The 23,603-nt window shown below is 61.0% G+C and overlaps 1 protein-coding gene across 2 annotated transcripts in view; it reads left to right on the plus strand.

The window, feature by feature from the left end:
- The window catches only part of ADAM12 (ADAM metallopeptidase domain 12), a 154,555-nt gene that overhangs the window by 112,310 nt on the left and 18,642 nt on the right, over positions 1 to 23,603 (plus strand). For both annotated transcript variants that reach the window (XM_059661733.1, XM_059661732.1), the window contains exons 10-17: positions 184 to 268; positions 3,713 to 3,861; positions 8,004 to 8,181; positions 12,881 to 12,970; positions 14,086 to 14,281; positions 19,955 to 20,063; positions 20,154 to 20,352; positions 22,651 to 22,728. In XM_059661733.1, coding sequence (XP_059517716.1) covers positions 184 to 268; positions 3,713 to 3,861; positions 8,004 to 8,181; positions 12,881 to 12,970; positions 14,086 to 14,281; positions 19,955 to 20,063; positions 20,154 to 20,352; positions 22,651 to 22,728 — 1,084 coding nt within the window. The remainder of the gene's footprint in view (positions 1 to 183; positions 269 to 3,712; positions 3,862 to 8,003; positions 8,182 to 12,880; positions 12,971 to 14,085; positions 14,282 to 19,954; positions 20,064 to 20,153; positions 20,353 to 22,650; positions 22,729 to 23,603) is intronic.

The raw sequence follows: 23,603 nt of genomic DNA on the forward strand, positions 1-23,603 counted from the left end.
CTCCCTTATGTACATCCGTTCTGTTCGTTTTGTCACCTGCACCCCCACCAGTTACAGGCCGCACACCGTGTTCTTGACCTCGATATATTTCTTTTTTCATCAAAGGTCCAAAAAAATGTATCTTAGGAAATGTCTTCATCCTGTGTTCGTTTCAGAAAGCCCTTTCTCTTGTCTCCCTCCTAGCGGGGTCTATTTCCAAGGCACCACCATCGGCATGGCGCCCATCATGAGCATGTGCACGGCGGAGCAGTCGGGGGGCATCGTCATGGTGAGTCCCCCGAGACGGTTCCCGGGAAGTCTCTGCTTTCACCAGACCTGGTGAGGTCAGGGTCGCTGGGTCGATGCTGTTTAGATCTCATCCTGCCCTCCTTCTCGCTCTGTCTGTGATCGTACACACCCCACAATATCTTATTTTTTACTTATTTTTTAAAATATATTTTTATTGATTTCAGAGAAGAGGGGAGAGGGAGAGAGAGAGAGAAACATCCATGATGAGAGAGAATCCTTCATCAGCTGCCTCCTGCACGCCCCCTACTGGGGATGGAGCCCGCAGCCCGGGCATGTGCCCTTGACCGGGAATCGAACCGTGACCTCCTGGTTCATCCGTCAGTGCTCAACCACGGAGCCACGGTGGCTGGGCTCCCTACACGCTTTTAGGGACTGCTTGTAAAACACATCCATTTGCACACAGGAGAGGAGAGCGTGTAAAAATAGCTCAGGCGAACCAGTCCTCCCCGTTTATGGAGAAAAAGCTCCGCTGGGATTTTGGTCTGAGCTCCAGCCCAGGAATTCCCTCCCGGCGCCGGGATGAGCCCGGCCCGGGGCTGCCCTCACCTCCCCTCCTCGAGGTGGCCTGTGGTCGCCCCGAACAGAACCGTCAGGACGGTTTTCTGACGGCTCAGCCTCCAGGCCCAACAGCCAAACGGCTGAGGTTTGTAACTCCTCGCCACCGCACATGCCTGACATACCTCCAGGCCAGTGTCCAACCGTCTGCAGAACAGCCTCATTCTCGGAAGGCGGGGGCCTGGGCTTGTGCTGTACAAGGATCACTGTCACACATGGGCTAGCTGTGTTTGTAGAAGGAAATAGAGCGGGAGGGATACTGGGGACTTGATTCCTCTGAACTGAAGAGGGAGGCGGCTCTGACAGGCTGCCCGTCGGGGGACTCCTGCCCCGGCCCCTCCGATCATGAGAGGGAAGGTGCCACCAGGGCGCTGCTGCGCCCACTCTGAGCCCAGAGCGAGCCCCCTGCCCCAGCCCCCGACGCGGCGTGTCCTCAGAGACCAGTCCAGCATCCCAGCTACACAAACAAACCCGTCCTTCCAAGAAACCGGGAGTTCCCCCGCAGGTTCCAAAGGGAACACGTGTGAATATTCCGTGTGTTAGCGGGCAGAGGAGCCTGTTCTGCTGACTCCGACTTTCTCACTGCCCGCCCGTCTCTCCGAGGCACCCACAGGGCGGGTTTCCTCTTCCCCGGGCAGTGCCAGGGGGGTTCGGGGAACCGCGTGCCCGGGGGAGGAGGGGGAGCAGGGGGAGGAGGGGGACGCTGCATGGAGGGTCACAGGCCCTCCTCGGCTTGCTGGCTTGACCGGGCTCCCGCTGGCTTCTCTTGCTTCTCTTGAGCCCGGAGGCCAGCCTGTGTGAGAGCCGGGCCGGGGAAGCCACGGACAGGTGGGCTGCAGGCGGTGCCAGGGTCATTTCGAGTCCCAGCCCAGCTGTCCATTTCCAGAGCCGCCCGTAAAGTTTTAAGAGGGAAGCATTTTCTGTTTCGTGGTTCCACGGCCGGTTGCTAACTGACTTCGCCACTTCAGACGGGAGTCTGTGTTTTTAGAGCCGAAGCTCAATTCCGCATAAGCCCGCAGGTTCTGCCGCCGGCATGCGGCGCTTAAACGTTTCATGACCAGTCTGACCAGGTTAAGTGGCTTCCTGGAGCTCATACCCCTTATTCTGTTTCCACACCAGCACTCGCCGAGATTCCTCCTGGAGCCCGGCCGGCGTGGCTCAGGGGTTGAGCGTCGACCCATGAACCAGGAGGTCAGGGTTCAATTCCTGGTCCGGGCACAGGTCCAGGTTGCAGGCTTGATCCCCAGGAGGGGGCGTGCAGGAGGCAGCTGGTCCCTGATTCTCTCTCATCCTTGATGTTTCCATCTCCTCTCTCTGAAGTCAAGAAGAACATATTTCAAAAGATTCCTCCTGGAAAAGCATACGGGGACACCTCACATTTAAAAAATGAGTGACAATGGGTGTGGGAAGTAGGACCAAATATGTGGACTGCAGTGAGAATCCTCAAAGCCAGCGTTAAGCGACAGGAAGTAGGTGGGGCCGCTCGGCCTCCCTTGAGATCAGCCTGAGACTCGTTCCTCGTTCGCTCCGAGTAGGAGAGGCGCCCAGTGGGAAGAACAGCCTGGCCCCTTGAACTTCTGAAACGCTCACCAGATAAGCCAGATCCGCTGCTCAGCCAGATCCCACACTCCCAGGCTGTCTCCCTGCGCCTCTGACCTTACACCCTCGGTGCCAGAGGCGGCCACACCTCCTTCTAAACCTCGCAGGCGTAAGGAAGGCCCCCAGCGAGGACGCAGACCCCCACCCACTGGGAGCAGTTTTGTTGTTAGGACAGGGCGGGCGCTGAGCTCAGTGTCCGAAAGCCCACTCTGTGTCACACTGGCCCAAGCGGCTGGGTTTGGGGGTGATGCTGTGAAGAAAGAGGTGGGTTTTTTGTCCTCATCACAATGGAAACCGTTTGTGAGGCCCTTTTAAGAGAAGCTGTGCTCACGAGCACCTACGCGTGGCAGGAAGAAAAACAGCGAGGCCACGGGTAGGGAAGCCAGGCTCCCTGGTTCAGAAGAAGCGGCGAGAGGAGTCTGAGGGGTGAGCCCTGGAACTCCGAGGGAAGCATGCGGTGCAGCCCCGCTGCAGCTGGGCTCGGAGGGAGGACTTCCTGAGACAGATTTGCGGGCGTCCTACGGCGGGAAGCCGGAAACCCAGACAGGCCTGCATTAGGGCGTCCGCCCCTCGGAGAACTCGGTTCCCCGACGCCACCCCGTCCTCCGGCTGAGGACTCGCGACAGGCAGGTGCAGCCATCACGGCCGCGCCTGCGGGCCCTCCGGGGCCGCCCTCCTGCGAGGCCCCACAGGGGCGGGGGGGTCTCCGGAGGGTCTTTCTCGGAACCACACAGCCTGCGTCCCGGAGGCCTCTGGGGAGCCCTCCCCTCGCGCGGGCAGCTCAGAGCGGGGCCCGAAGCAGGGCCTGCAGCACAGAGACTCCACTCCTGGGCACGGTTCCTGCACGCCCCACTCCCTGATTGACTAGTTTTGGTTTATTAACGCGCAGCAACAATGTATTTTAAAAAATATATATGTTTATTGATTTCAGAGAGGAAGGGAGAGAGAGAAACATCGATGATGAGAGAGGATCATCGATCGGCTGCCTCCTGCTGCCTCCTGTACGCCCCCCACTAGGGATGGAGCCCGCATCCCGGGCTGTGCCCTGACCAGGAACCGAACCGTGACCCTTGGGTCTGAGGGCTGGCGATCTAACCACTGAGCCACGCCGGCTGGGCTGTCCCATCTTTTCGAGCTTTAACACATCCCTGTGGCTCTCCGCGGTTCCTTCCAGGGGAGCTGTCAGGCCCGTGTCGAGGAGACGCTCATGGTGGGGGGGGGGGGCGGCTGGCGACAGGAGCTGTAGCCTGTGCCCTGTGCTCTCTCGGAGGACCACTCGGACAGCCCCCTGGGCGCGGCCGTGACGCTGGCGCACGAGCTGGGCCACAACTTCGGGATGAACCACGACACCCTGGAGCGCGGCTGCAGCTGCCGGACGGCCCCGGACAAGGGGGGCTGCATCATGAACCCCTCGACCGGGCAAGTACTCGCGCCTCCAGCAGCTTCCGGAGTCGGGCCGCAGCTTGACAGGCGTGTTGGGAAACAGTGAGCAGGAAACTCCCCGGGTTTCTGGCCAGAGCACCCGTGGAAGCTTCCAGAAAGAAATCCCTCCAGAGGTGCAAGAGTGAGGGGCCTGTGCTGCCCTGAGAGTCACAGGCAACCTGAGGTTGGGGATCATGGGTATAAGGGGGCTGGGTGTGGGAACGGGGGAGGGGTGCGGGGGGGGCTGTCTGGGTGCGGAGGGGCGGGGGTCTGGCTGGGTGCGAGGGCGGGGGGGCGTGGGGGTCTGGCCAGGTGCGGGGGGCGTGGGGGGCAGTCTGGGTGTGGGGGGCGGGGGTCTGGCCGGGGGCGGGGGCGGGGGGCGTGGGGGGCTGGCTAGGTGCAGGGAGCTGCAGCATTTGGGGAGTCCCACGTTATGCGCGGATTTTCCTCTGCTCATAGGGCGGGAGGGTGTCAGCTCCCCGCCCTCCCTCCTTCCCTCCCTCCCTCCTTCCCTCCCGCCCGCCCTCCTTCCTTCTTCCCTTCCATGCATCCATCTGTCTGTTTGTTATTCCATCCATCCATCTTCTTACTGATCCGTTCACATATTGAACAAATATTTTTGCCCCTGTGCTTGCTGTTTGGGGGGTGCACAGATGAGGGGGACCCTCGAAACGTTGCGTGATTCTGGAGGCGCCGTGACTACCAGGCGCCCTTCCCGGCGCCGCCTCGCCCTTCACACTGGCAGGGCGGGTGGCAGTGCTCATGGGCACGCGCCACGCACCTGAGACTGGCAGCCGTGGGGGGACTGGCATTGCCCAGAGCGCAGCGGGTCACTTCCAGGCGCTTTCTCTCCTTGCCCGGGCGTGCTAACGCCTTCCCTGCTTTATACCTTATTGGCCATTTCTGAGTTTCCTCTTGTGCTGAGCTGGTGCTTTCGTGTAAATCTCCCTACTTGGTTCTCCTTTATGACCCGCGTTCCTGTCCAGACGGCGGTGGTTTTAATTTTCTCGTGCGGAGAGGAACTTCCTAATCGAGTGGGTGGATTAGTCACAAAAGCCCCGGTGCAGGCAGGTCAGGCCGCCCGGCCCGGCGCCCCCCTCCCATCCATCACCCCCGTGGACTTCCCGGCTGCTTCTCATCCCAGCGTGATCTCAGCCCGGGCGCCCTCTCGCCTCCTGGGTCCCCACGGGAGTGGGAGAGCGGAGGAAATGAGATCACGTGTCTGTAAGTGACCAGCCACTCCACAGTCCACGGTGGCTTGCGGATGAGTGTGCAGCTCGCAGGGACGAGGGAAGGGCCTTTTCCGAATTCCCGCTCGTCGCTGTTGGAAAGCGTGAGTGCCCAGAAGCACCACTCGGCACCGCGCCCGCGGATTCTGTGTGAACGGCTCGCTTTAAACTGGTCCAGCCCCCGCTGGTTTGGCTCAGTGGATAGAGCATGGGCCCGCGGACTGAAGGGTCCTGGGTTCGATTCCGGTCCAGGGCACGCACCTTGGTCGGGGGGTGGTAGGAGACATTGATGTTTCTCTCTCTCTGTGTCTCTCCCTCTCCCTTCCACTCGCTCTAAAAATCAATGGGAACATAACCTCAGGTGAGGATTAACAACAACAACATAAAAGTATAAACTGGCCCCTCCCAGCCCCCGCCTTCCTCCTGACCCCCCTCTGACTCAGGCACAATGGCAAAGGTTCAAATGTGGTTTCCGTGTTCGCCCTGAAGGTGACTCGCGGGCAGAGGAGGCGGTGACCGCTGTAAGGCTATTAAACTCTCCCGGATTCAGAAAGAACCAGGTACTGCAGACGCTTTCCCGGGGGAAGCGCATCCCCAATATACCTTGTTTCTTCTCTATTGAAACCTTCCAGAATCCAGACTCCGCACATTGTAATCAGCCGCCATCGCTGACAGAATGGCCCCACGGGCCTGAGAGTCCTGTCGCCGACAGAAGGCCGAGTTGCCGGGAGCCGCACTCGTGCCTTTCCATCTTCCGATTCCTTATCGTGACTGAAGGTGCACAGCATCTCTAACGCTCAGAAAGAGGAGAAAGGCATCTCTCTGCGGTGCTGGGCAGAGGAAATGTGCTCAGCGCCATGCAGCCGGTTCCATCCGTGCAGCCGGGCTCCGTCCGTGCGGCCGGGCTCTGTGCAGCCGGGCTCCGTCCGTGCAGCTGGGCTCCATGCAGCCGGGCTCCATCCGTGCAGCCGGGCTCCATGCAGCCGGGCTCCATCCGTGCACCCGGGCTCCACCTGTGCAGCCAGGCTCTGTGCAGCCGGGCTCCGTCCGTGCAGCCGGGATCCGTCCGTGCAGGCGGGCTCCATCCGTGCAGGCGGGCTCCATACAGCTGGGCTCCGTGCAGCGGGCTCCATACAGCTGGGCTCCGTGCAGCGGGCTCCGTGCAGCGGGCTCCATACAGCTGGGCTCCGTGCAGCGGGCTCCGTGCAGCTGGGCTCCGTGCAGCCGGGCTCCGTGCAGCCGGGCTCCGTGCAGCCGGGCTCCGTGCAACTGGGCTCCATACAGCTGGGCTCCGTGCAGCGGGCTCCATACAGCTGGGCTCCGTGCAGCGGGCTCCATACAGCTGGGCTCCGTGCAGTTGGTGACCTGGGGGCCTGTCCGAGCTGGGACGGGCGCTGTCTGAGCTGGGGACGCTGGCGGACGCCCCTGCTCACCTGTGAGGCAGGGGTGCACACGGCTGGTCTATCGGGCTCCTCTTCGCACTGCTGTTCTTGCTGGAGACCTTCCCGGCTCCCGGCTCCCCGCGTGTCCTTCCTCACTCACTGTCAGTTCTCGGGAGGCCAGCTCCTGCCCCGAATGAGCTGGGCAGAGTTTACCACACGCCTGGCTGCAAGTCCTGATGGGAGTGACGTCCTGTCTCCATGTCGGGCTGGAGCTACGTGCCCCAGCAAAGCCCCACGGTGAGGACGGCCCATCCGCCTCGGGGAGGCTCCTTCTGCGCAGAGAAGGGCGCCCTGGGCTCCCTGGGCCATGTGCCGCGGTCTGGTCACCGCAGCGCCCTCTGCGTTGGCACGGAGACCATTCTCCTTGTGGGTCAGCATTGGACGCTGTTCCGCCACGTGTTGATCCTGGAAGGACTGGTCTGTCCGCCAGGGGAGCTGCACAGGTTTCCACAGACGTGTTGCTCCCGCGGGACAAGTGCGCCAGGGCCTCTTGCCTTTGCGTGGAGAGCAGGGCTGCGCTTACGGGCGTGTTGGTCCATCAAAGTAGGCTCCGCAGTTAATAAGCCGCGATCGACAGAAAACCGTGCGGACAGTGCCGTGTCCCCAGCTCAGCCGTGGTCTGGACCAGAGGCCAGACTCAGTCAGGAGGGTGCGGCGCGTCCACGTCTGTGGGGAAGTGTGTGGGGAAGTGGGGCCGCGTGCGGGGAAGCGTGGCCGTGCGGGGAAGCATGGCCATGTAGGGAAGCGTGGCCGTGTGGGGAAGCGTGGCCGTGTGGGGAAGCGTGGCCGTGTGGGGAAGCGTGGCCCTGTGGGGAAGCATGGCCGTGCGGGGAAGCGTGGCCGTGTGGGGAAGCGTGGCCGTGTGGGGAAGCGTGGCCCTGTGGGGAAGCGTGGCCGTGTGCACCGGTTGGGCCAGTTGATTGGGATCCATTGTAATGCTGTCCTGGGAGCCTCTGGGGGGAGTGGGTGCCAGTTGCGGGTCATCAGGCCCCACTTTCTCGCTGAGTAGTACGACCCTCGGGGCTTGGGGCACAACTGCCCCCACAGTTCTTGCCGCTCAGGACCTGGGGAAATGCTTGTGTAACAGAGAGTGAGAGAGCCCAACCGGCGGGGCTCAGGGGTGGACTGTCGACTAGGAACCAGGAGGTCCTAGTTCGATTCCGGTCAGGGCAGATGCCCAGGTTTCGGGCTCCATCCCCAGTGGGGGGCGTGAAGGAGGCAGCCAATCCATGATTCTCTCATCATGGATGTTTCTCTCTCTCTCCCTCTCCCTTCCTCTCTGAAATCAATAAAAATGTATAACAAATAAAGGAATGCAGCCACAGGTGCCTCGTGTCACACCGCATGTCTCCGCCTTTGCTCACTGAGACCGCCGTGGGCAGATGTCAGGGGCGGGGACAGGAGTGGCCCCAGGAGGGCGGCCCCGTGGCGCTACCCACTGCCCGCTGACCCCTCTCCCCCCGCACAGGCTCCCGTTCCCCGCCGTGTTCAGCAGCTGCAGCCGGAAGGACCTGGAGGCCAGCCTGCAGAAGGGCGTGGGCATGTGCCTCTTCAACCTGCCCGAGGTCCGGCCGGCCTTCGGGGGCCGCAAGTGCGGGGACGGCTACGTGGAGGAAGGCGAGGAGTGCGACTGCGGGGAGCCCGAGGTGAGCGCCGCCTCCGGGCCGCGGGCTGGGGTCCGGGCGGCGAGGCCAGGGCCCGGAGGAACCGGTGACAGGGCTGGAAGGTCAGGCTGGCCACGCCCCATGGCCCCCTCGGACACGCGGGCAAGCCAGGGGCCTTCTCGCGTGTAACGGTCGCACGGAGTATGTTACATCCCTGGCTGAAAAGATAAGAACCTGCCCTAGGGGGTTGGCTCAGGGGTGGGAGCATCAGCCCTTGGACCGATGGGTCCCAGGTTCGATTCTGGGCAAGCGCACGTACCTCTGTTGCAGGCTCGATCCCGGTCCTGGGCCTGGGCACGTGCAGGAGGCAACCAATCGATGTGTCTCTCTCACATCGATGTTTCTCTCTCTTCTCTCTCTCTCTTTTTTCTCTTCTCTCTCTCTCTCTCCCCCTCTCTCCCTCTCCCTTCCACTCTCTCTAAAATCAATGGGGAAATATCTTCAGGAGAGGATTAATGGGAAGAGGGTAAGAGCCTTCTCTAAGGACGCGGTGTTCTTGGCGAGGTGAAGAGGCACTCAGCTTAGAGCTGGAGGAGCCTGGAGGCGGCCTCAAGCGGCTGACAGGCACCTTTCTCCTCTGTGCACCGGGCGAGGGGAGGGGAACGTGAATGAGCAACCTTTCCTGTTCAGCGAGCGCTTCCTCCCGAGTGGGAAGCCCACGTGGCCGCCGTTAGCCTCCCTTTTTAAATGTTTCTGTTTTTTTATTTTTCACTTTTCAGTGTTCAAGCTCAAACTAGGCCTAACAGCATGACAGCCCTTTCCAGTTTCAAATCACTTCGACCAAAGCTTTTAGTCCAGTGGTTCTCAACCTTCCTAATGCCGCGGCCCTTTAATACAGCTCCTCATGTTGTGGTGACCCCCGATTTCATTGTTACAAATTGAACATAATTATAGCATAGTGATTCATCACAAAAAAAATATGTAATTATATATGTGTTTTCCGATGGTCTTAGGCGACCCCTGTGAAAGGGTCGTTCGACCCCCAAAGGGGTCGCAACCCACAGGTTGAGAACCATTGTTTTAGTCCAACCTGCTCACCTGAGTTCTGTACCCCCTGACCCAGTGCTCAGCCCTGGAAATCTTGTCTACACCTTTGCTTCATGTCGGCTCACGCACCCCTGGCCACACACCCCTGGCCACACACCCCATGGCCACACACCCCATGGCCCACACACCCCGTGGCCCACACACCCCTGGCCCACACACCCATGGCCCACACACCCCATGGCCACACACCCCTGGCCACACACCCCATGGCCCACACACCCCGTGGCCCACACACCCCATGGCCACACACCCCTGGCCACACACCCCTGGCCACACACCCCATGGCCACACACCCCATGGCCCACACACCCCGTGGCCCACACACCCCATGGCCACACACCCCTGGCCACACACCCCTGGCCACACACCCCATGGCCACACACCCCATGGCCCACACACCCCGTGGCCCACACACCCCATGGCCACACACCCCTGGCCACACACCCCTGGCCACACACCCCGTGGCCCACACACTCCATGGCCACACACCCCATGGCCACACACCCCTGGCCACACACCCCATGGCCACACACCCCTGGCCACACACCGCTGGCCACACACCCCATGGCCCACACACCCCGTGGCCCACACACCCCATGGCCACACACCCCTGGCCACACACCCCTGGCCACACACCCCATGGCCCACACACCCCATGGCCCACACACCCCATGGCCACACACCCCTGGCCGCACACCCCATGGCCCACACACCCCGTGGCCCACACACCCCATGGCCACACACCCCATGGCTCATGCACCCCTGGCCACACACCCCTGGCCCATCCTCTGTGTCGCCACCTCAGTGCGTCAGAACCACTCACCCCGCTCACAGAGGGAACCAGCTCTGCCCTCGCGCCCAGCAGTGGTCTCCCCCGTTTTCAGAAGCTGCACGTGTCTTGTCCCAGGTGGTTGTGATGAATCCGTGTCTGGTAGGACCGGCAGCGCGGGAATGGCGATGAGAGCGTCTGCGGAGCAGCTCTCAGCGCTTCTCTCCTCTTCCTTCTTTGCAGCCGTGGTGCTGATGGGCTCCGCTGAGTCTCTGCTGGGCCCTAAAATCACAAACGCATCTTCGGGTGAAGAGCTCGTCTCTTCCGACAAACCCGCGGCTGCAGGAGGAGGGGGGTCTGGGCCAAGCTTTCTGCTGGAAGCTTCCTGCACGGGCCTGGGCTCCTGTCACCCAGGGCGCCCTGACAGCTCACCCGCTCTCCCAGCGGCGGGCCGGCCGGCCGGGGCGCCCTGTCTAAAGGCCTGGGTGCCAGGCTTGCTGATGGCTCCTGCCCGCAGTTCTCTCTCACTTTATCAGCCCCTTTGAAGTCCAGGCCATTCTCCTTGGCTGTTTCCGTGTGAGCTGCTGCTTATGTTACTGAGTGATTGGGGGGCGGGGGGGGGGGACGTCTTACAGGCTCTCAGGACCCAGGCTCGGGGTGGCTGGCTGAGCTTAGCACGGGGCACCCTGGGATGTGGCGACGGCGTCGTTGGTAGAGCCGTTTAGACAGTCGTGAACAGCGACGTTGCCGTGCGTGTGGTGGCACCGATCAGGGAGGCCGCTGACGGGCTCCTTAAAAAACACAGACAAGTTCCCAAACAGTTCAGGGTTGTCACTCCGTGAGCTAGAAACCCGCCCTGCCCTGACAGCTCCGCTGTGGCTGCTTAGCCGTTATCGCACTGTGTGCGTTACATCCTCCGGGTGTTTATAAAGTCCGTGAGCACATGTGAAGCCCGGTGACTTGGGATGTATGTGCAGCAGGAGCGCGTGGAGGGCGCCGCCCTGGCGTGTCATTCGCCGTCTCACACGGTGCCCGGGTCAGATTCCCGGCGGAGACCCGCATCCTCTGGATTCCCCACAGCACCTCCTGCACCCACTAACGACACTGATTACAAACTCACTCACAGAAGACGGTTTTCAGGAGTGAAGCGCTGTGCTATTAAAACAGTGTGCGACTGGCTTCATTGTAGCCACTAGTATGTAAATCCTTTAGCACAATCACGTTAGGTAAAATTAAAGGGCACAGATAAATTACCACTAACGACGCCAGGAACTCTCCCTTCTTCCGGTAATTCCGTGTCTTCCTGAAATGTCTGAGCTCCGAGTTACTGGCATGTTTGCAGGACCAGGGCTCCCTGGGGCACCAGGGGAGGTGCCAGCCCTTCGGGTGAGGGCTGAGCACAGGCGGCAGCCTCTTGTTTCTTGTGGTTGGAAGAGACCAGGTCCTGGTGAAGCCCTGCACAGCCCAGGAGCCGGCTCCTCGCTCCCTTGTTTCTCAGGGAGGGCAGCACACCTGACATTTGATCTTTCACTTTCAACCCCTTGCCAATCGCCTGGCCGGCATGGCTCAGTGGTTGAGCCTCGACCTATGAACTAGGTCACGGTTCAATTCCCAGTCCAGGCACAGGCCCGGGTTGTGGGCCCGATCCCCAATAGAGGGCGTGCAGGAGGCAGCCGATCAGTGATTCTCTTTCTTCATTGATGTTTCTCTCTCTATCTATCTATCTATCTATCTATCTATCTATCTATCTCCTTCCCTCCCCCCTGCTTCCTCTGTGAAATAAAAATATATTTTTTAAAAACTACAAAAGCGGCCGAAACCGGTTTGGCTCAGTGGATAGAGCGTCGGCCTGCGGACTGAAGGGTCCCAGGTTCGATTCCGGTCAAGGGCATGTACCTTGGTTGCGGGCACATCCCCATTGGAGGGTGTGCAGGAGGCAGCTGATCGATGTCTCTCATCGATGTCTCTGGCTCTCTATCCCTCTCCCTTCTTCTCTGTAAAAAATCAATACAATATTTTTTAAAAAAAATACAAAAGCAAAAAATCCTTGCCAATCAGCGGGCACAGCCCACGACCCTCTTGGGCCCCTCGGTCACTCTCGGGTGCGTTTCTGCCCCGAGGGTTGCTGACCAGGCCGAGCAGGAGTCACCACCCGTCTGGTTGCCTCGCGAGGAACTGCGCTTCGATCGGTCCGACTTCACTTCCTGCTGGTGTGTTCCTGGTTGAACCAGGTTGAACCAGGTTGACCGGGTCAGTCTTGGAAGAGTAGTGTTTGAATGCATCTATGTATGTTTCTATGTTTTATATGTTTGTATTGATGTCAGAGAGGAAGGGAGAGGGAGAGAGAGAGAGACATCCATGATGAGAGAGAAGCATGGACCGGCTGCCTCCTGCACGCCCCACACTGGGGATCGAGCCTGCAACCCGGGCCTGTGCCCTGACCAGGAATCGAACCCTGACCTCCTGGTTCATAGGTGGACGCTCAGCCGCTGAGCCACGCGGCCAGGGCCGTGCATGCTTTTTAATACGTCAGTTGGAAGTGTTTCGTGATCCCGATACACTTTGGGGCAGGAAGCCCTGCAGTAACCGGGGGCCCCTCTCCCCACGGAGCCCCGGCGGCAGCTGACGGATGACCTCCCGCCACCTCCCTGTCCAGGCTCCTTACCCCTCACGAAGGGACACCCCCGCCCCCCGCAACCACTCAGCCCTAAACACTCCCCGGAGCTTCGCTTCTCACAGGCGACACTAACCCTCGGTCGGGCTGCCGGGCTCTCCCTTCCCTCCTGCAGCCGCGTCAGGCGCACTGGCTGTCCACAGGCGTCGCTGCCCCGGCCCCCACCTGTCCAACGGCCCTTCCCTCTGCAGGAATGTACCAGCCGCTGCTGCAACGCCTCCACCTGCACCCTGACGCGGGGCGCCGTCTGCGCGCACGGGCTCTGCTGCGAACACTGCCAGGTGAGTCCTGGCCCCCCAGGTGCGGGCGGCTCCACAGCATGCGCAGGTGGTTGCCTCGTTCTATGCCGAGTCATCTGTGACACTTTATTTCTTTTGTTTTGTTTTGCTTTATTTTAATTGATGTCAGAGAGGAAGGGAGGGGGAGAGAAAGATAGAAACATCCATGATGAGAGAGAATCATGGATCTGCTGCCCCCTGCACGCACCCTACAGGGGATCTAGCCCGCAACCCGGGCCTGTGCCCTTGACCAGGAATTGAACCATGACCTCCTGGTTCCTAGGTTGATGCTCAACCACTGAGCCACGCTGGCTGGGCTAGAATTTCATTTTTTAATGAAGCAATTGATCTCAGCATCCTGCTTGCGGGAACCTCCAGATTCAGAAGTGCATTAAAATTTACGTTCTGCTTACAGCGCCCTCCACCCCCTTCCTACCCGGGGTTAACTAACAGGCCCCGAGAGCAGTGCCCCCCGCACGTGGCAGCTGGCGGCGGAAGGCGCTCGGAAGGGGGTGAGGCGGGGAGGTCCCTGGCCTTGCGGCCTCAGACAAGCCACCGGGGCCTTAATGTCTCAGCCACGGGACAGGAGGCGTGGCCGAGGGCTCCTCTGTCCCGCCCGCCTGCCTTGTCCCTCGGCACCTCGCCCCCTAAAGCCGCACGGACAGGCTCCCAGCCACGATTGGATGACAGGAAGCAGCCGTGGCGATGGTGCCCGTGGAATTATTTTTGTCAGCTTGCCAGCAGATGCTAGCGCTGCAGGAGACCCCATCTGAAAGGATCGGCGACCGCAGATCTCTTTCCTAAGAATCAACGACACCCCTAATGTTGCCTGATGCTAACAAGGCTGCTCTTGACCCCCTGAAAGGGGCGGGGCGCCTGTCCCAGAGCAGGACTGTTACTCAGGGACTCCCTCTGCTGTGAGGGACTGGCTTTGACATCCTCAGGTGACATGGAGAATGGCCTCTCGGTCCATGTGGGAGCCTGCAGGCACCCGCGCCCCTCCCCCATGCAGACCCCGTGCCGTAACCGCCCTCGCAGCTGAAGCCTGTGGGCACCCGCACCCCCTCTCCCCCCCCCCCCCCCGCAGACCCCGTGCCGTAACCGCCCTCTCCTTGCAGCTAAAGCCTGCGGGCACGGCCTGCAGGGGCGCCAGCAACGCCTGCGACCTCCCGGAGTTCTGCTCGGGGGCCAGCCCGCACTGCCCGGCCAACGTGTACCTCCACGACGGGCACCCGTGCCAGGGCGTGGACGGCTACTGCTACAACGGCATCTGCCAGACCCACGAGCAGCAGTGCGTCACGCTCTGGGGACCAGGTATGTGACGTCTCCGGCCTCGGGGGGTGCGGGGGGGGGTGGAGGGGACCACTGTCCGCGGGAGAAGTTGGCTCCCTGGTGGGGCTGGGACTGCCGGGCACTGGGCACAACCCGGAGCCATCCAACCAGAGACGTGTGAGCACCTACTGTGTGCCGTGGGTGACAGGGACAGATCACCCTGACCCTCCCTCAGACAGCTCACCAGGTGTGGGACGGACAGATGCACAGACAGAGCTTCCCACCAGCACTCTGGCTGAGTAAGCGCTTCTCAGAGCTCAAACCGGGACCCGCCAGGGGCTGAGCTGCAGCGGCGTCCCTGCAGCTGGGGGCCGAGAGCCGCCTCGGGGCCCCGGCAGACCTGGTGCCGAGCGTCCCAGCGGGAGGGCGGGCCGCGGGCAGCAGCATCCAGGCGGGAAGCACACGGAAGGGCGGACCCTGGCAGCAGAGTTTGGGGGGAGAGTGTGGACACTGGAGTTGGGCCTGAGGGCCGTTGGTCCTGCGGCTGAGTGAGGGGCTGGGGTGGCCCGGAGGAGGCTGCTGAGGCCGAGGCTGTGTCACCGCTGGTGTGCGGGCGCCTCCAGCCGGTGCACGGTGTGGTTCGTCCCTTCTCACCCCCAGTGACCCCTGCGGTAGGGACACTGGCAGTTCCCCGAGGTCACAGAGCTGGGACCTGAACGCAGACCACTGTGACCAAAGCCCCTGCGTAGCCCCGGGCAGTGCAGTCCCCAAGGAGCCGGGTCCTGACTCATGTCCCATGAGGTTCCAAGGCTGAAGGGACTCGAAGGGACTCTCAGGGTGAGGGGAGACCCAGTCCCCTGGGTGGCTCCTGTGGGGGCCCATCCGCAGGGGCCGGAGGTCCGGGGCTCGCAGGGCCGCCCAGGTCCCGTGGGCTCACCGCCCGGGCCCTGCTGCCCACCCAGTGCCCGTGCAGGGGGTTCGCCTGGAGGGCAGGCCCTGCCCCTCTCGTCCTCCCCTCCCTCCCCTGCTGGCTGCAGGGGTGACCTCAGCCCTGGCCAGAGGCCCGGCCCCGGCTCTGGGGGAGAGAAACCCGATGGCCTTGCAGATGTGGGGTGAGGACTTGCCGTTAGGAGGTGGAGGGAAGTGCCCTGCAGCAGAAAATGCTGACTAACGTCGGACGTTGGTGGGAGGGGACGGGAAAGCAGTGACCCCAGCAGGGAGAACAGGACAGAGGGCCCTGGCTGGGTCCTGGCCCGGAGCCCCCTCCCAGCCCAGCCTGCCCTCTGCACTGGGCACTTCCGGGGGAGGAGGCAGGCTGTGTGGGCGCAGCATCACGGGGCTGACACAGCCCCTCCTCTCACACTCGGCTCCTCCAATGAGCCTCGGGCGTCGCGGGGGCGCTGGGGCAGGAGGAGCTGGCCGCCATGCCTGGGGCTGTGTGCTTCATCTGCGGACCGGCCAGCCCCCCGCTTCTGCCCCCTCTCAGCCCCCTGCCTGCTGGGCGGGGAGGACCCCCAGGCAGGGCCAAGGTCTGGGGTCTCAAGTTCGGTGAATTCCTTTTTATCCTGATATAATAAAAGGCGAATATGCAAATTATCCCCTCCACCAGGAGTTGGACTGGGAGTTCCACCAGGAGTTCAACCAGGGGCGGGGCCAGCCGGCCAACCACCCACAGCCCCTCCCCCGGCTGGCCCCACCCCTGATCAGCCCCCCCACCCCAAATCGGGGCAGGCCAGCCAGACCACACCCGTGCACTAATTTGTGCACCAGGCCTCTAGTGTGTATATATATATATACATTTATTATTATTATTATTATTATCATCATCATTGATTTCAGAGAAGAAGGGAGAAGGAGAGAGAAAGAGAAACGTCAGTGATGAGAGAGATCATTGATCGGGTGCCTCCTGCACGCCCCACACTGGGCCTGTGCCCTGACCGGGAATCGAACTGTGACCTCCTGGTTCATAGGTTGATGCCCAACCCCTGAGCCACGCCGGCCGGGGCCCAAGCTCAGTGAATTGTTTGCGACGCCAAGCATAAGGTAGGCACTCACTGCACACACGCCGGATGGTTGGAGGGCTCTGAATGGACTGGTGACTTCAGGCGCCTTGTAGCCAAGTGAGGTCACCTCGGGACAGTGGCTGCTGCTGCCGGCCAAGTCTTCGTGGCGTACAGCGTCCCCCGTGGCCGGCCCTTCCGCGGCCGCGTCTCTCCGGTTCTTGAGTTACAGGGTGTGTCAGCGCTCCTTCCAGGGAGCGTCCGAGGCCAGAGCACAGGCCCCGGCGGCTTCCCAGGGGGCGGAGCTCTCGGTGCCTGCGGGATTGGGGTGTCTGGCCCGGGGGCCAGGGTGAGGGCCAATGGTGCCCGCAGCGTGCTCTGAGCCACGGCCCTATGTGACTCAGCTGGCCACAGGCCTTGATTCATGGTGACCAAGCCTGGTGGCTTGTATCTCATCGCTTCAGCTCCTCTCAGGCTGCCTGACCAGAGAGAGAGGGAGCCAGACAGGCGGACACACCAGCCCTCTGACTCACGCACTGGGCTTCCCAAAGCCAGCGCCGCAGGAAGTCACCTGCGTTGAACTTTCCATGTCCTTGTGGCCCGGGGTGAGGCCAGGGGCTGGACTGCCTGGGGCCTGCCCCACCCGCCTGGGCTCCTGGCTGCTCGCCTGCCCCGCCCTGCAGCCAGGAGGCCTCTGCTGGGCGGGTGGGTGTGCCTAGGGTGTCCTCGCACACAGACCGAACATCCCAGCACCGGGGGTGCTCAGTATCTGAAAGTCCTCAGGGTCCCCTTTGCGTGTGAAGTTCCGAGAATTAGAACCGGGCCGCGTGGGGGTCTGTTTTCTGCCACCACCTGCTGGCGGGTGACCTGCGGCGGATTTCTCCGCCTGGTTGTGCCTCGTCTGTGAAATGGGGCGCTTTCTGCCTGCCCCTGGCATGTTGGCCCCTAACGCGGCATCTGCCTAGATCATACATCACATGTGCTCACGTGCTGGGTGCGCGCCACGGTGTCTGGTGCATCAGACTGTACGTCAGGTGTGACTGTGTTTGCAGGGAGCTCACCGACGAGTGAGCAAGAACCTGAGTGCTGGGCTGCAGGAGGCTGTGATACGGGAAGGGGGGGGGGGGGGGGGCGGGCAGGTGCAGCCGACCAGGACGGCGTCAGAGACGAGGTAGCCCCGAGTTGTCATCGGCCAGGGTGGAGGGAAGGCTGTTTCCTGCCTCAGAGCTATGGGCCCCGCAGGGAAGGGCAGGCAGCTCTGCCTGGAGCGTGGACTGTGTCCTGGGGAGCAGAGGTCTCGTGTCTGGCACCCCGTCTCTCATGTATTAGCTGCCCCTGCCGCCCTGCTCACGTCAGATGCTGACTCAGCCCAATGCAGCGAGGGACATACTTCCCCCAGTCCCTGTGGCTTTGGGGGGCAAGGGCCTTCCTCGCAGGCCAGGCCCACCCCCAGGGGACCCGGCCGAAGTCCTGGCTCGCCCAGCCCTGCAGCTCCATCCAGGACGTCCTTACTGTCCGGCCCGGCTGCCCCGACACCGCCCAGATGGAGCCGGTCCCCACTCACCACTCCCTTTGGAAATGGGCTTGTCCGAATCCGTGGTATTTCACGAAAATAGCCCTGCTTCCAAGTCTAACGACAAAATGATAAAAAATTCAAAACAGATGCCTGGCCCTCCTGACAGCCCAGTGCGCTCTCAGAATAGCTGTGAGTTGGGGCTCTTTGGTTTTCAAATTATTGTTGTTGATGACGATGTTGTTGGGCAGGAGCCGAGAACCTGTTTTCTTGCTGCTTTTTCTCCCACTAACCCCGTGTCTCAGGGCTTTAACTCGAAGTCACACACGTGGTGTCCTCAGCAGCTGGGAGTGTGCCCTGGGCTGAGCTGTCCTTGTCCAGCTCCACTTCGCAGCCACAGAGACATCCTGTCGGTGCGACATGACCTTTGTCCGCCCGGAAAAACAGCCGGATGGAGTCTTCCGGCAGAAAATGTACTTTTGCCAGTGGTTTCTCTGTGCCACCAGCACGAAAACAGCACTTGGAAATGCTTTTTTTAAAAAATATATTTTTATTGATTTCAGAGAGGGAAAGTGAGAGAGAATCATCGATCAGGTGCCTCCTGCACGCCCCACACTGGGGATGGAGCCGGCGACCCGGGCAAGTGCCCTGAACAGGAACCGAACCCTGACCTCCTGGTTCATAGTTCGAGGCTCAACCACTGAGCCCCGCCGGCCGGGTGGCACTTGGAAAACACGTCACGGATACCATCGTGGCTACAGCCACAGACGATGGGCAGCAGACAAGGCCCTGAGTGCGTGCGCTTCATCTCCTGTGTCCCCCCCAGAGCCCGGGGTCCCCGCCTAACGCAGCACGCTGCCGAGCGATGGTGCGGCTGGGGAGCGGTGTGTCCGCGAGGCCGGCCTCAGTGAGTCTGTGACCACGGTCCCGCGGGCAGGACTTCTCCTCGTCCTCTCACCTGCCGCGGCCGCAGATGGGAGACGAGACGGTTTTCCAAGAGCCTCATTGTTGCAAAGTCGGGAAAGTCTCCCTTTCGTCCCGTGTGTGAGGAGGAAATGATCCAAGTGTGACCCTGCCTCTTTCCAGGGATTGTATCGGGTTTGGGGGGACCCCTGCCTTAAAGGGGAGTGTGGGGAGGCCTCTGCGTGGTTTAGAAATAGAGACCAGGAAGGGAGCGGGAGGCCTGGCCGCGCCCAGTGCTGGTCTGAGCGGTGGCCGGTCGGCTTGGGTTCGATGTGTCTGCTTCTTTGTTTTCTTGAGCTGCTGATGGCTCTGCTCACAGCTGGAGAAGAGGGATCGGGTGCCGTGGAAGGAGGACGGACGGACGGACGGACGTTTTCAGTAATAAGAGCGCCCGCCTGTTCCCTGGGAGGGGAGCCTTGCCCCTCGGGGGTTGCTGTTAAGCCCTCGGAGTGGGGAGGAGACAGACATGGCCGGAGCTGGGGGCTGGGGGCTGGGGCGCTGGCACTGCAGCCGCAGCCGGAAGGGAGGTGAGGGAAGCACCGCCCAGGACACCAGGTGGAGGGGGGCCCGGTCGCACGCAGCGCACAGTGTGAGAGGAAGAATGTGGGATGTTTCCTGAATTTCTCACGCAGCCACACAGCTGTCACCCGGCCTAGGATGTGGGAGCCCTCCGGCTTGGGCATCGCACACCCAAGCATATGCCCTTCGGGTCCCTGGCCGGACGGTGTGCTGAAATCGGCAATTCCTGAGCCCTGGGGCTCCCGCGCCCTCTCTGCTGGGCACCGTCAGTCTGCATAGCCTCTGAGAGGCGTGAATCTGCCCTGCGAACTGGGGGGAGGGCGTGGGCTGGGGGGGTGGGCCTGTACGGGGCTGAAGCGCGTGTGAGATGCCGTCTTCCCCACACACGCTGTCGCCACTCCGTGGAACCTGCTGGAGCTCGCGTGGTCTCAGGGAGCTGTGGGGTGATGCCAGGGCGCACCAGCCCACCACTTCTTGCCGGCAGCCACCTCCTTCCTGTGCGCCCTGGGTCTGGCCCCACGGCCAGGCCTCGGTCCCTGAGCTGGGAAACGTGTGCCTGGCCAGGAGCAGGCGAGGTGCCAGCTGCTGTCAGGGGTCGGCTGGGACCACGGGGCGAGTCCTGCGGACGGAGCACTTCTCCCCGGACCCGAACGCCCAGAGCGGTTCCGGGGAAAATGCGGAGCCGCGTGGGGCCTGACGGCTGCTCTGCTTCCCTTGCAGGCGCGAAGCCCGCCCCTGGGATCTGCTTTGAGAGAGTCAACTCGGCAGGCGACCCCTACGGCAACTGCGGCAAAGACGCCAAGAGCTCCTTCGCCAAGTGCGAGACGAGGTGCGGACCCCGCCCCGAGCGTGCGACCGCGGGCCGGCCTCGGCCCCTTCCAACCCCCCCGGGGCCTGTCTGCTCTGCCCTTCCTTCCAGGGACGCCAAGTGCGGGAAGATCCAGTGCCAAGGGGGTGCCAGCCGGCCGGTCATCGGCACCAACGCCGTCTCCATAGAAACGAACATCCCCCTGCAGGAAGGGGGCCGGGTCCTGTGCCGCGGGACCCACGTGTACCTGGGCGACGACATGCCGGACCCGGGGCTGGTGCTGGCCGGCACCAAGTGCGCGGACGGAAAAGTAAGAGCCCAGAGTGCGATGCCAGCGTCGTCCCCGTGAGTCTGGACGGGGCCCTGGGACATGTCATATCCAAGGACCGGGCACAGGGTGTGTGTTTCCCAAAGCCCCGCCCTCGAGGGCCTTGGTCTACGGAACCCAGGTCTTTGCACCTGGAAGAGGAAGGCAGTAAATCCTAGGTCCCGGCTGGCCACCGAGAGGCAGCTTGTGTTCTGGGCCCTTCGGTGTCACCAAGTCACTCTACACCTGGGAGCCGCGAGGGCTCCGGCCCGGACGTTGCTCCGGAAGGAAACGCAGCCGAGGATGGCGTTGTTTTTGGAAGTGGCCTTGGTTTCTGGCAGGGAGACCACGGGGGCTTGTTCTCACCTGGACACGGAAGGGGAAGGCAGATGTCTTTTCAGAGACCCCTGGGGGAAGGGAGGGGAGGGGAGAGGAGGGGCGGGGAGGGGAGGGAGGGGGGATTTAGGAGACATTGAGGCAGAAAGAGGGTTCTTTGGAGACCAGGGAGAAAGGTAGACCGAGATATTTCAGGATTGAGAAATAAAGTCCAAAATTTAAATTATAAAAAAAGAAAGAAATTGGGACATTCACCTTCCGCCTCATTGATTTTTCTCCTGAGACAGACCTCCTCACATAAATGATAGCAAGTGAATGAAATGTCCTAGGAACGAAGGCGAGTCAACCCCTCATGCTGTTTTAGGGCCCCTTTTCAAAGTGATTGTGAAACCGCTCCCACAGAGGTCACGGAATAGACAGGACTCCGAGGGCAGAAACTCCCTCCATCACCCTCCCTCCCGCCCCCTGAACCAGAGCGTCCCCCGGGGCCAGCACACGGGACCCCTGGCGTACACACCGACGTCCCCTTCGCCGCGGTTAGCTCACGCACACCCAGGCCGCGACGCCAGGACGACACCTGAGCACTGGTGCGGGGACTGGGTTTGCCAATGAGCGTTTCCTCCACGCGCCATGGTAAACGGCCGTGGCCTCCGCTTCTGCGAGCGCGGGCGCCGCCCTGCGCAGCCTGGCGCGTGGGTTCGGAGGAGAGCAGAGCGGCGTGGAGATTCCGCCGGGGCCTGGTGTGTTGGCTGCAGCTCAGTTTCCTTTATCAGCCGCAGTGGGACGTCCCCTGGGCCAAGGTTACCGCCAGCCTTGGAGCTGTGCGAATCGGGCCTCACGAGCAGCTGGGATCAGACGGTGGGCTTCCCGTAGGAAGGTCCCACGTGGTTAAAAAGTGCCCCGGGGTCCAAGAGTTAGACCAGTGATGGCGAACCTATGACACGCGTGTCAGAGGTGACACGCGAACTCATTTTTTGGTTGATTTTTCTTTGTTAAGTGGCATTTAAATATCTAAAATAAATACCAAAAATGTAAGTCTTTGTTTTACTATGGTTGCAAATATCAAAAAATTTCTATATGTGACACGGCACCAGAGTTAAGTTAGGGTTTTTCAAAATGCTGACACGCCGAGCTCAGAAGGTTCGCCGTCACTGGGTTAGGCTGTCCTCCCTTTGACTCCGCTATATTGTAGCAGCTCATGGGCGCTCGGGGCCTGATCCCTTGAGTCTGGAGTATGTTCTGCGTCTCTGAAATGAAACGAAACTCGAAACTCTTTGAACCAGCCCCGTGTCACTCGGCGAAGGCCTGGTAAGCGGGAGGGACCGGCCGCCTGGCCCCCCCCCGCTGGGCACGTCTGGCGTGGTTTCTGCCGTCGGCCTAGTGCTGTCAGTCAGTACGCTGGGAGAGCGCCCGTATTTCGCTGTCTCCCTTAAAAGATCCCGGACCCTGTATTCGTGTCTCCGAGTCTACACAGGCCCCGGGGCAGGAACTCGTCCGTTTCTCCCGCTCTCGTGTCTTTTAATGGAGAAGAAATAAACGCCCGATACGTAGGTGTGATGGCGAGCGCTAAGCAAACCACGAGGGAACCACGTCCTTCCAGGACTGACCGAAAGCACGTAAAATGCCATCCACGTGTGAAGGGACACAACAGTGTCCCATGGACCCGAGTCCCGGCCTGTGCTGAGCGTGGAGGCGGCCTCAGGACCCGAGTCTGTGTCACAGGAAACACACACCCATATTCACGGCGAGACCACCTTCCCCAAATGTCCCCTGCTTTCCAGTTGTGAACCCACAGACAGGAAGCGTGTGAACCCACAGACAGGAAGCGTGTGAACCCACAGACAGGAAGCGTGTGAACCCACAGACAGGAAGCGTGTGAACCCACAGACAGGAAGCGTGTGAACCCACAGACAGGAAGCGTGTGCCGGCAGAAGGACTGAGACGCCTGCTCTGTTTCCCCCTCAGATTTGCCTCAATCGTCGGTGTCAAAACATCAGCGTGTTTGGTGTGCACGAGTGTGCGAGGCAGTGCCACGGCAGAGGGGTGAGTACACGGGGCCCCTCCCAGCCCGCCATCCACGCTGAGCACCAGCTCATTCATTTGTAAAGGTGTTTGCAATAGTAACTTTGTGTAAAATATATTTTTATTGAGTTCAGAGAAGAAGGGAGAGAGAGACAGAAACAGCAGTGATGAGAGAGACTCATTGGTCAGCTGCCTCCTGCACGCCCCACACTGGGGACCGAGCCCGCAACCTGGGCCTGTGCTCTGACCGGGAATCGAACCGTGACCTCCTGGTTCATAGGTCAATGCCTAACCACTGAGCCTCACCAGCCGGGCTGCAGTCCATAACTTCTTAAAAACATAGCAGTGTCTTCTCAATGTGTTCTTCTAATGACATTCATTTTCTGTGACCTTTTTGTACAAATGAGATTCTTATTTAACAAAAAATCCAATGGAGACGCCATTCACTTTCAAATGAACATTCTGTGATTTTTTTTTTGATTTTTTTTTTTTACGAAAAGGACTTTGTTATCTTTTTTTTTTTTTTGGACTTTGTCATCTTAAAGTGGTCGTAACCCTAACCCTCCTTCCTGAAGATTTTTCCAACAACATGTCAAACAGAGCCGTTCCTTTAACCACCGCGACTCGGCACGTGTGTCTGAGCTGAGACTCCTCCGAAAGGAATTCAGACAAAGGGGACAGAACCCGCCCCGTGTCCTCCAGGTCCCACGCGGTGGGTTTCGACGGAGCAGCCTGTTGTCTTAGTCCAGAGAGTCTCTGGGGGAGAAGGGGACGCTAATTGTTTAAAACGTGGTTTATTTTCCTGAGCGATTCATCGTTTCCAGTGGAACCATGTTCGTCTCGACGTGCCAGGGCTCGTTTGTCTTTCTGAAACCTTTTCTGCAGAAATCATGCTC

This window comes from Myotis daubentonii, chromosome 13 (assembly GCF_963259705.1).
Source record: "Myotis daubentonii chromosome 13, mMyoDau2.1, whole genome shotgun sequence".
NCBI lineage: Eukaryota > Metazoa > Chordata > Mammalia > Chiroptera > Vespertilionidae > Myotis > Myotis daubentonii.